Source organism: Microcaecilia unicolor, chromosome 10 (genome assembly GCF_901765095.1).
Source record: "Microcaecilia unicolor chromosome 10, aMicUni1.1, whole genome shotgun sequence".
NCBI classification, from domain to species: Eukaryota; Metazoa; Chordata; class Amphibia; order Gymnophiona; family Siphonopidae; genus Microcaecilia; species Microcaecilia unicolor.
Genome location: NC_044040.1, coordinates 203,161,521 through 203,174,222, shown reverse-complemented (window position 1 = coordinate 203,174,222; position 12,702 = coordinate 203,161,521). Strand labels below are relative to the sequence as shown.

Here is a 12,702-nt window from a genome sequence, read left to right as displayed (position 1 = left end):
AGCTGGACAGTCCAGTTGATTAGGCCATGGTTTCTATGTGCAGTAAGCGTCCTGCATGTCCCAATATTTTTGTCCAGTTCAGGTCCTTGGTATAGAAATCTCTTTGCTGGCTGTAACACAACAAGTTGCTGGGACTGGTTTCTGAGCAGTGGCTGTAACCACGGGGACTGGAAAAGTGACAAATTTTAGACAACATAGTGATCTCTTACAGAACCCCAGAGGCCCGATATACTCAAAGAGCTTTTCTACAGGCATGGAGCAGGAGAAAATGTCAAATAGAGCCCCAGGTTTTATTTTACCTGAAATCCAGTAAAGAGACTGGTTGTAATATAGCCCGTTCTGATTTGTAAATGATATGGACAATATGAAGCCAAACAGCTTAGGAAGACGGAGAGAAAGGACTACCCACAGTGAAAGAAACATTTGAGAAAGATAATATACATAAAGAATATATATTAATATTTTCTATTTTGTACACATTTATATATGTATATATCTATAAACAGCTTCCATAGAGAAAAACTTAGTGTTTCATTACCACCTCTTAACTAGGTGATGAGGAAAAAAAAGCAGGAAAACATTCAGTTTAGAATAAGTTGAACCCAGAATGAACATTACATTCTCCTCTTAGGAACAATTCCACTCCTTTCTGTTACTTCCATACATTTGCAAAAACTTACAGTAACTTGTATACGAGTAACTGATACATGCAAACTTTGCCTGGTTTTTGAGATTCTTGGTTAGCTACAAATACTGACAAGAAAACCTCATCCAAATGGATCTCTTCAAAACAGAAGGGCTAGATTTACTAAAAAAACACTACAGCATTACCGTGCACTAACATCTAGTAACAAGTATTAATTGCAGGTCTCATTTGCTGCAATGGGACATATTTACTAACAGTGAGTGCTAAAGCAATAGTGTACTTTAGTGATCTAGCCCTAACACGACAGATTTAGACAAAAAAAATGTAACTGTCCAGTCATGAATGTATACACACCGTGGATTCCACCTGGACGAACAACCCTCTAATCTCAAAAAAACATGCACCAGAATATTTGATTTCTTAAGATACAACTATACTGCCCTATGTGACAGAATGGAGTTTCATTAATTTTAGTGTTTCCATATAACCTCACTGAAGAGCAGACCTGGAGATTCATCTGCATTTTATGACTGAGTAACTTGGTTTTGATGCTTTGATGATAGTTTTGCTTTTAACAAAATATGAAATGTGATATGGGGGAGGGGGAACCACGTGGCAACATGTGCTGAATCAAAATGTGCATACAATTACTTTGAATGCAAGTGTAATTCAACTTATATCATCTCCAGCGCTTACGTTAAGGCAAAAAAAAACAAAAACCAAAAACTGAAGATTTCCTGCTTTTCATCCCTTTTGTATCCCAACATCCACAGTTTCACATTTTGTCGGTCCTGCTACACTTAAATATACGGCTGATACATTAGCAACCAAGAACAAAATTTTAAAATATCTGGCCTTAGCAAACAAAGTTATACACCATGGAACCCTGTTATTGTGGACTCATAAGGAATACTGTTTGACATGCCATATTCCTTCCAATGGACATAATGAACAAAGGCATTTCCTGTTACTGTGAATCACCACCAGGGAGGACAGGCTTTTCAATGGCACGATCACGATCAATGTAGTTCAAACTACATCCAAAACAAATTAAGCTGCAAGTGCTCTTCATATTTCTACGCATTCTTACTTCACGAAACGGCTGCTGTTGGGGATGTTTTCACTAAACATTAGGAGGAAAAAGTGCTCTCTGTTTGTATAATGCATTTCCCAATTTAATGGCCTTTTACATGGCAAACGAGAGCTTAATCTTTCTGATCCCCGAAGTACTTTCATCTTATCAATAGTCAGAAACCATCATTAATACTTAATAGATGTCAAAAACTTGCCTTTGTATTGGGCAGTAAGGCAGAGCCTATGAATCGGCAGATGGCTAAAGCTTAAATCTCGTCATTTTCAGCATTAGCATCATCAAACCCTGTTGTGATACATTATTTTTGTTATGATGGCCTTAATATTTCCATTGACTGCTGATGTACTCTTAATGCTGCTCTTGGTCTGTGCAATTCCTATGCAACCAGGGCTTTACTTGCTGTCTGGCATAACAGTGCAGTGTGGCACCCATAGAATGGGTCATCAGTTTATCCTTCACTGTCTAGGCTCCCATTTTAGTTCAAAGCATGTTGTTTTATTGTGTGGAAGATCCAGTCCATTTTAGTTGTCCAGCCACCATGGTGGGCATCGTTCATCTGCTTCATGAAGTACTCTAAAGCTTCCTGCTCTGTTTTGTCTAACGCAAGGGTCTTTCGTATATATGCAATATCATCAAAAGACTGCAGTTCCGGCATTCCTGAACCAAGCATCATGGAGAAAAGATTAATGAAGAGATTGGCATGCTGACGAATGGCTAAGTAGGCCTTATAACACATTTCTTGGAACCTTAAAAAATTAAATAAAAAATCATCAATTTAGAACATTTGTTCATCATATGTACAGACTAAGTTTGGTGTTTTCATTTATTTATAATGAATAGAAAGACAGGCAAAGAACAGGAAGGACATTTCAATACCATCAAACATATAAATGGCAAGAGGCGTACTCACTCGCAAATGCGCAGTAGAGACCCTCTCTGTCCCGCCCCCGCCTCAATACGTGACGACGGGGGCGTGACAGAGAGGGAACCTGCGCACCTGCAAGTGAGGGAACCACCGTCGCCACCGCTCCCCCCCTCCCCCAGGGTTGCCGCTAGCACTCCCCCCACCCGGCCCAGGTACCTGGCTTCACTATTCAAACCGCCGGAACGCAGCACACAGCTCATCTGAGCTGCCGTTGGCCTTCCTTACCTGTGTCCCGCCCTCGCCGACGTTATGTCACACGAGGGCGGAACACACGCAGAGAAGAAGGAAGGCCGACGGCAGCTCAGATGAGCTGTGTGCGGCGTTCCGGCGGTTTGAATAGTGAAGCCAGGTACCCGGCCCGGGTGGAGGGGTGGCGACTTTCAACCCCCCCCCCTTCTTTTACTAGCCCGTTTTTACGGGCTCAACGGCTAGTAAAGACATATATAATCAACTGGCCAGTGTCCAGTTCAACATGTTGCTTCCAACAGATCTCAATCAGTGGCATAAGCAGTGCTTTTTATTTTTTGTAGGAAAAGGTACTGGTACTCATACAGTGCAACACCCCTTTTACCAGGCACGGAACATATAAAAGGGCATCACTGAAAATATTACACCAGTCCCTAGAAGGATGCAGAAGGGAATGGAGAAAAGTGCAGAAATGGAGAGAACAGGTACAAGAGGGTGGGGCAGGGAGAAGGGTATAGGAAGAAGCTTGAAAACAAGGATGACAAAAGATATTCAAAGGACAGGAGAAGGAGCAAGGGGTACAGAGTTTCTATAAGGCGCTGGGAAACAAAATTAACAACTGTCTGATAACAGGTACATTTACTATTTTGTGAGATGGCAGTACTTAAAATCATCTCTTACTCCATAAATTACAATTTGCAGGTTGATAAAGCATACAAGGTGAAAAAGCAAACCAAAACATTCTTATCTTTCTTGATCCACACAACGCTCAACTGGTCCTAAAACCTTTCTGCTTGCTTACCTCTCAAAGTCCCTTGTCTTGGTGCATTCCTGGGTTCCTTTACTAATGACTATCAGGAAATCTTGTGTTAAGACAAAGGGCACACGTTCTCGTTTATAGCCAAACTTCTTCTTCTTGTGATCCAAAAAGTGCCCGAAGTCTATGTGAAACAGCTTTATAATAAACACACATATTTACACATAATTACTTTTGAGTGCTGAAGGTCAGGCTGGGTTTCATTTAAAAAACTACAATGTTACTTAGCTTTTTCAAACTATCATCTTGTTTGTTTCTTGGCTCTATTTCCCCATTTTAGTTAGTCTTTAAAATATATTTTTGTGCCTTTGTAATTTATGAGGCAATTTTAATAGGGCACCTAAAATGAATTAAAAAACAAAAACCAACCACCACCCAAACACTTACTTTTATAAAGGCAGCATAGGTGCTCTCATGTGTCTTTACAAAATAGGCTCTCAGAGGTGTCCTCAATTACACATAAATTTACACCTATTCTGGGGGGGGGGGGGGGGGGGGGGGGGGGGGAGAAGGGGGGGAAGGGGTTAGGGAGGAAAACGTTTCATTTGCGCCAGAAACGGGCATGTTTTACTAGTATATTATAAAATACATGCTTACAAAACAACTTTTCCCCTTCTCTGCCAAAACTAAGCCCCCCAGTCTGTGTAAAAGTAGGTGCTATCTTTCGGTGTGCTTACATCTTCCGTGTACATATCTGCATGAAATTTCATAACTGCCATTTTTGGTGCACACATCCTTTATATATAGAAAATGCTTTATAAAAACACAGAAGAAAATGTACAACATTTATTACAGGTAAACTTTTTTTAAGTGTATTTTTAAGCCTGGCAGTAAATTCAAAAGAAGGGAAAGTCTTACTTGTCCATCATCTTTCACCATGATGTTACTGTTGTGTCGATCACCAATGCCCAATATGAAGGTGGCAACACAATAGCCAGCACAAGAGCGCGTAAACAGATCAATGGCTGCATCGTACCTGGTCAGGACAAAATTATCCTTAGTGGCTTCACTTGTGGATTTGCAGCTTCAACCCCCCCCCCCTGCAAAAGAAAACCTAGAGGGCAATAATTCAATGGCCCAACTGGACAATAGATCTGGTTATCTTAAACTGGTGCTGCTGAATATCGTAGCCTAATGTTAATCATGCATCTTTACCTTAGGCACTCAATAGAATCAGATTTAAGACAAAGGCTGTGCCCTATACATCTGTCTTTGTGCATCTTCTCACAACCTGCTCTCCTTTAGGCCTTAGGACTAAGTTAAATCACTTCATCACTGCCTCACACCCTCTCGCTTATGACAACTCCCTTTTGTTTCCTTCTCCCTCTTTACACCCAAACCCGTTAGCTTAAACTGTAAACTGCCTAGATGTTTTTAATTATATGTGGTATACCAAATAAAGGTGAAAAGTTAAACTTAAACCTGCAATATGTCCCTTCCAACTTTTAAATGGATAGCGCTGAATATCTGTGCTACCTTATTAATTTGTGGCCATGCCCTTCTCCCCAACAAGCCTTTCATCATTCCTAAAGTTAACTAGTTAAATTTTAACTGGATGACAAGTTGTCCGGTTTGAACATAACCGGTACCTGGCCCTCAAAATGCAACAGCAAAGGGCTGTTTCGTTGACTGCCAAAATTAACAGACAACTCTTGAATATCGACCCTCTGGTTTTTATATCCGTATTGGTTTATATAAGGCAATGCAAGACAGCTCAAATTTGTACGGCCTGAGATATTATATATGCTAAAAACCAATGAACCAGTGAGACCTAAAGATATAAGGAGCTAATCTCATGCGCAACAGATATGTTGAAGGCTTTCTGGAAGCTACGATTCTAGTGACTGGAAACATTTGTCTGGCACTGGTGGTCCACTGAGTAAGTCAGGAATACTGTGAAAATGTGTGAAGTGCTCTATACCAGAAAAGTAAAAACTTTGCTGTATCCCACTTAATTTTGTAGTTTACTGCAAACAGATTAGAAAAAAATGCTTGAAGGACAAATCTGTTGCTAGGTTAGGTTCAACATTAGTTTACTGATAAAACACCAGTTAAGTACACTCTACAATCTGTGAAAAAGAGATAAAAATATAAAAATAACAAATGTACAAAGCAAAAAGGAAAAAACAAAAGGATGTAGGACTAACAGAAACAGATGATAATAGATAAGAACCGCCAAAATTAATGTCTGCCCAATTTACTGTTATGTCATAAATCCTAGTTGCTCTCTTGACTTTTTTACAATTAAAGATCTTTTGTTTTTTATTCAATGCCTCCTCAACTTTTGTTACTGTTTCTGTCCCCACCACCAATGCTGGAGCACTACGATGTACATTCACCACCCTCTCTGTAAAGAAATATCTACATGTTACTACTGAGTACACACAAAATGTTCCAAGAAGAATCAGACAAAAAGTCCAAGCTTCTGAAAACTCTTTATTCTTCAGTGATTGATCAAATAGATTTACAGTCTTGACCCACCACAGGCATAAATAATCCTGACCCAACCAGAGCTGTGTTTCAGCATAAAGCCTTCCTCGGGGATCAATCAAAACAGGTACTGACAAGATGTAGCTATGCAGAATGCCAGGCTTAAGATGACTACCGGAAGTGAATATTTCCGGAGTCTTGACCAGATCATTGTCAGTTTGTAGCCCACTTTTGGTATTCATCTTTTTGTCCAGTTCTTCTTGGAACATTTTACTTCCACTTCTTTTGGTTTTCTTTTGACTCACTGTGGAAGCTTTGTTACACCAGAGAACTGAAAAACAGCCAAACACAATCCAAAGGGTTGTGTGGAATGAATGTAAAGACATGAGGAAAGTGGGAAATACCCTCAGAAACCAAGGCTTCTGCCAAGGTCTAATCAACAAGACACTATTATCTATAAAAGACTTTGTGCCCGTGATCAAGTTTCTTTCATGAGGTAAATATTCCCTACTCCACTCATTCAAGCCACAGCATGGCATGCATCAACTTAGCTTAATAAATGCTGGCTTGACAACTCCACAATTTCAACTGTTGTCAAGCCAGCATTTATTAAGCTAAGTTGATGCATTCCATGCTGTAGCTTGAACAATTTTTGTTACTCAGTTCTCTTTAATATTTGTGCTCTATTATGGGCTTTTTTGTATAAAAAAATTGTGCTCAATTATGGGCAATTTTGCATGATGCTCCTATATGGGCATTTTTGAATGAGTGGAGTAGGGAATATTTACCCTATGAAAGAAACTTGATCACGGGCACAAAGTCTTTTATAGATAATAGTGTCTTGTTGATTAGACCTTGGCAGAAGCCTTGGTTTCTGAGGGTATTTCCCACTTTCCTCATGTCTTTACATTCATTCCACACAACCCTTTGGATTGTGTTTGGCTGTTTTTCAGTTCTCTGGAGTATTAAATTACCTGTTTAGGATTAACAGCCCATACTGTTTTTTTCATCATAAGGAAGTTTTGTTACACCCTTGTTTTATTGTACTACTGAGTATACCCCTTTGAATTATACGTCACGATCTCTTGTTTTAGAATGTTATTCCACTTAAAAGGATTCCCTTTTGGTACCCTAAAGGCATGTAAATGTTTCTATTATGCATGTCCCCCCATATCTAATATGATGGAAAGCCAAGTTACTGGAAGACACTGGTTTCCTCATCTAATGTAGACACAAAGTTATTGTGGTTGCTGTTAACCCACTTAAAGATTAGAAAGTGAGGATCAGTCAAATTGAAGGTGACAGTCCAGTACAAGTGGTGAAAGCATGCCGAGTGTAGCTTATAGAATTCTTTCCAACCCTTCTGCATGTGTGCGTTTACAGATTTATGTTTGTATCAGTGTTGCCTCTGTGTGTGTTTTGTACATGTGGGAGGTATGTATCTGCTATATAATTTATCTGTTTTATGTGCATGTATTACCTGTGTTGGCTTTTTGTGTATCTGATTAGGAGAATAGGTAATAGAGGAGATCTGAAAGGTGCAATTCCTTAAAGGGTATGATACATACCTGTAGCAGTTGTTCTCCGAGGACAGCAGGCTGATTGTTCTCACGACTGGGTTGACGTCCGCGGCAGCCCCCACCAACCGGAAGAAGCTTCGCGGGACGGTCGGCACGCAGGCCACGCCCACCGCGCATGCGCGGCCGCCTTCCCGCCCGTGCGCGACCGCTCCCGCCAGTTGAATGACAAGCAATAAAATATGAAACACACAACTCCAAAGGGGAGGAGGGAGGGTAGGTGAGAACAATCAGCCTGCTGTCCTCGGAGAACAACTGCTACAGGTATGTATCATACCCTTTCTCCGAGGACAAGCAGGCTGCTTTTTCTCACGACTGGGGTATCCCTAGCTCTCAGGCTCACTCAAAACAATAACCCAGGTCAATTGAACCTCGCAACGGCGAGGGTACAACAGAAATTGACCTACGAAGAACAACTAACTGAGAGTGCAGCCTGACCAGAATAAATTCGGGTCCTGGAGGGTGGAGTTGGATTTACACCCCAAACAGATTCTGCAGCACCGACTGCCCGAACCGACTGTCGCGTCGGGTATCCTGCTGGAGGCAGTAATGAGATGTGAATGTGTGGACAGATGACCACGTCGCAGCCTTGCAGATCTCCTCAATAGTGGCTGACTTCAAGTGGGCCACCGACGCTGCCATGGCTCTGACACTATGAGCCGTGACATGACCCTCAAGAGTCAGCCCAGCCTGGGCGTAAGTGAAGGAAATGCAATCTGCTAGCCAATTGGAGATGGTGCGTTTCCCGACAGCGACCCCTAGCCTGTTAGGGTCGAAAGAAATAAACAATTGGGCGGACTGTCTGTTGGGCTGTGTCCGCTCCAAGTAGAAGGCCAATGCTCTCTTGCAGTCCAATGTGTGCAACTGACGTTCAGCAGGGCGGGTATGCGGCCTGGGGAAGAATGTTGGCAAGACAATTGACTGGTTAAGATGGAACTCCGACACCACCTTCGGCAGGAACTTTGGGTGAGTGCGGAGCACTACTCTGTTGTGATGAAATTTAGTATATGGAGCATGAGCTACTAGGGCTTGAAGCTCACTGACCCTAAGAGCTGAAGTAACTGCCACCAAGAAAATGACCTTCCAGGTCAAGTACTTCAGATGGCAGGTATTCAGTGGCTCAAAAGGAGGTTTCATCAGCTGGGTGAGGACGACGTTGAGATCCCATGACACAGTAGGAGGCTTGATAGGGGGCTTTGACAAAAGCAAGCCTCTCATGAATCGAACGACTAAAGGCTCTCCAGAGATGGCTTTACCTTCCACACGATAATGGTAAGCACTAATCGCACTAAGGTGATTCCTTACTGAGTTGGTCTTGAGGCCAGACTCTGATAAGTGCAGAAGGTATTCAAGCAGGTTCTGTGCAGGGCAAGAACGAGGTTCTAGGGCCCTGCTCTCACACCAAACGACAAACCTCCTCCACTTGAAAAAGTAACTCTTTTTAGTGGAATCCTTCCTAGAGGCAAGCAAGACCCGGGAGACACCCTCAGACAGACCCAACGCAGCGAAGTCTACGCCCTCAACATCCAGGCCGTGAGAGCCAGGGATTGAAGGTTGGGGTGCAGCAACGCTCCGTCGTTCTGCGAAATGAGAGTCGGAAAACACTCCAATCTCCACGGTTCTTCGGAGGACAACTCCAGAAGAAGAGGGAACCAGATCTGACGGGGCCAAAAGGGCGCTATCAGAATCATGGTGCCGCGGTCTTGCTTGAGCTTCAGTAAGGTCTTCCCCACCAAAGGTATGGGAGGATAAGCATACAGGAGGCCGGTCCCCCAATGAAGGAGAAAGGCATCTGACGCTAGCCTGCCGTGTGTCTGAAGTCTGGAACAGAACAGAGGCAGCTTGTGGTTGGTCTGAGAGGCGAAAAGATCCACCGAGGGGGTGCCCCACTCTCGGAAGATCTTGCGTACCACTCTGGAATGGAGCGACCACTCGTGCGGTTGCATGACTCTGCTCAGTCTGTCGGCCAGACTGTTGTTTACGCCTGCCAGGTACGTGGCTTGGAGAAGCATGCCGAACCGACACGCCCAACGCCACATACCGACGGCTTCCTGACACAGGGGGCGAGATCCGGTGCCCCCCTGCTTGTTGACGTAATACATTGCAACCTGATTGTCTGTCCGAATTTGGATAATTTGGCAGGACAGCCGATCTCTGAAAGCCTTCAGTGCGTTCCAGATCGCTCGGAGCTCCAGGAGGTTGATCTGCAGATCCTTTTCCTGGAGGGACCACAGACCCTGGGTGTGAAGCCCATCGACATGGGCTCCCCACCCCAGGCGAGATGCATCCGTCGTCAGCACTTTCGTGGGCTGCGGAATTTGGAATGGACGTCCCAGGGTCAAATTGGTCCGTATGGTCCACCAGAGCAGTGAAGTGCGGCAACTGGTGGAGAGGCGGATGACATCCTCTAGATTCCCGGTGGCTTGGAACCACTGGGAAGCTAGGGTCCATTGAGCAGATCTCATGTGAAGACGAGCCATGGGAGTCACATGAACTGTGGAGGCCATATGACCCAGAAGTCTCAACATCTGCCGAGCTGTGATCTGCTGAGACGCTCTGGTCTGCGAAGCCAGGGCCAAGAGATTGGTGGCCCTCGCTTCGGGAAGGTAGGCCTGAGCCGTCTGGGAATTCAGCAGCGCTCCTATGAATTCCAGAGACTGAGTTGGCTGGAGATGGGACTTTGGGTAATTTATCACAAACCCCAGCAGCTCCAGAAGTTGAATAGTGCACTGCATGGACCGGAGGGCTCCGGCCTCCGAGGTGTTCTTGACCAGCCAATCGTCGAGATATGGGAACACGTGCACTCCCAGCTTGCGTAGGTAGGCCGCTACCACCACGAGGCACTTTGTAAACACTCGTGGGGCAGAGGCGAGCCCAAAGGGCAGCACACAATACTGAAAGTGCCGTGCGCCCAGGCGGAATCTGAGATACTGTCTGTGAGCTGGCAGTATCGGGATGTGAGTGTATGCGTCCTTTAAATCCAGGGAACATAGCCAATCGTTTTTCTGAATCATTGGCAGAAGGGTGCCCAAGGAAAGCATCCTGAACTTTTCTTTGACCAGGAATTTGTTCAGGCCTCTCAGGTCTAGGATGGGACACATCCCCCCTGTTTTCTTTTCCACAAGGAAGTACCTGGAATAGAATCCCTGCCCTTCCTGCCCGGGTGGTACGGGCTCGACCGCATTGGCGCTGAGAAGGGCGGAGAGTTCCTCTGCAAGTACCTGCTTGTGATGGGAGCTGAAAGACTGAGCTCCCGGAGGACAATTTGGAGGCAGGGAGGCCAAATTCAGGGCGTATCCGTACCGCACTATTTGGAGAACCCACTGGTCGGAGGTTATGAGAGGCCACCTTTGGTGAAAGAATTTTAACCTCCCTCCGACCGGCAGGTCGTCCGGTACGGACACTTGTAGGGCGGCTATGTTCCCATGGATCCAGTCAAAAGCCCGTCCCCGGCTTTTGCTGTGGAGGCGCAGGGGGCTGCTTAGGCGCACGCTGTTGACGGGAACGAGCGCGCTGGGGCTGTCCCTGTGCCTGACGAGGCCTTCGGGCCGGCTGGTTGTACCTACGCTTCGCAAAAGAATAGGGTGCAGCCTGCCGAGCCCGGGAAAAACGCCCGCCCGCGGGGGCGGGTGCTGAAGGCGCCCGGTGGGAGAGCTTGTCGAGAGCGGTTTCCCGCTGATGCAGTTGGTCAACCATCTGCTCGACCTTCTCGCCAAAAATATTATCCCCCCGGCAAGGGACGTCAGCCAGTCTCTGCTGGGTGCGGTTGTCCAGGTCAGAGGCACGCAGCCATGAGAGCCTGCGCATCACTATACCTTGGGCCGCAGCACGAGATGCCACGTCACAGGTGTCAAAAATCCCCCTGGACAGGAACTTTCTGCACGCCTTCAGCTGCCTGACCACCTCCTGATAAGGCCTGGACTGCTCCGGCGGGAGCTTATCGACCAGGTCCGCCAGCTGTTGCACATTGGTCCGCATGTGGATGCTCATATAGAGCAGGTAAGATTGGATGCGGGTCACGAGCATGGAGGATTGGTAGGCCTTCCTCCCAAATGAGTCCAGAGTGCGAGACTCCCGCCCCGGGGGCGCCGAGGCGGTATCCCTCGAACTCCGTGCCCTCTTGAGAGCAGAATCCACGACCGCTGAGTCATGGGGCAACTGGGGCCGCATGAGCTCTGGGTCAGAGTGGATCCTGTACTGGGACTCTGCTTTCTTGGGAATGGTGGGGTTAGTTAGTGGTCGCACCCAGTTCCGAAGCAGCGTCTCCTTCAGGACATTGTGCAGCGGTACCGTGGAGGACTCTCTAGGTGGTGATGGATAGTCGAGGACCTCGAGCATCTCGGCCCTCGGCTCTTCCACAGAGACCACGGGAGAGGGAATGCTTATAGACATATCCCGCACAAAGGAGGCAAAGGAGAGACTCTCAGGAGGTGAGAGCTTCCTCTCCGGTGACGGCGTGGGGTCCGAGGGAAGGCCCGTAGACTCCTCTGAGGAGAAATATCTCGGGTCCTCCTCTTCCCCCCACGAGTCCTCATCCTCGGTATCGGACATTAGCTCATGTAGCTGAGTCCGGTACCGGGCCCGGCTCGACGTCGAGGCACCAAGGTCTCGGTGTCGTCGAGCGGTGGACTCCCGCGCCGGCGGGGACGGAGCTCCCTCCATCGACGTCGACTCCACCTGCGTGGCGGTCGAGACCGGCACCGCAAGCGGCGGCGGTGTCGACAGCCCCGGCGCCGGGCTAGAGCTCGCCGGCGCCACAGTCATCGGCGCCGGGGGCGCAAGCACCCCCGACGCCGGCACAGCCTGGCGCATCAGCCCTTCCAGGATCCCCGGAAGGATGGCTCTGAGGCACTCGTCCAGGCCCGCTGCCGGGAAAGGCGGTGGGGCCGGTAAGGGTGTCGGTGCCAGAAGCTGCTGGGGGCCAGGAGACGGCACCGAGGTGCCGGAACCCCGACGCGTCGGTACCTCCACCACCGACGGAGATCTCTCCTCTCTGCGATGATGCTTCGGCGTCGACTCCTCTTCAGG

At 46.7% G+C, this 12,702-nt stretch overlaps 1 protein-coding gene across 1 annotated transcript in view; it reads right to left on the bottom strand.

The window, feature by feature from the left end:
- Window positions 1-1,799: 1,799 nt before the first annotated feature.
- The window catches only part of PIK3CA (phosphatidylinositol-4,5-bisphosphate 3-kinase catalytic subunit alpha), an 83,246-nt gene continuing 72,343 nt past the window's right edge, over window positions 1,800-12,702 (bottom strand). The window contains 3 exon segments of the mRNA XM_030215780.1: window positions 1,800-2,485; window positions 3,653-3,804; window positions 4,526-4,643. Coding sequence (XP_030071640.1) covers window positions 2,215-2,485; window positions 3,653-3,804; window positions 4,526-4,643 — 541 coding nt within the window. The 3' untranslated portion in view covers window positions 1,800-2,214.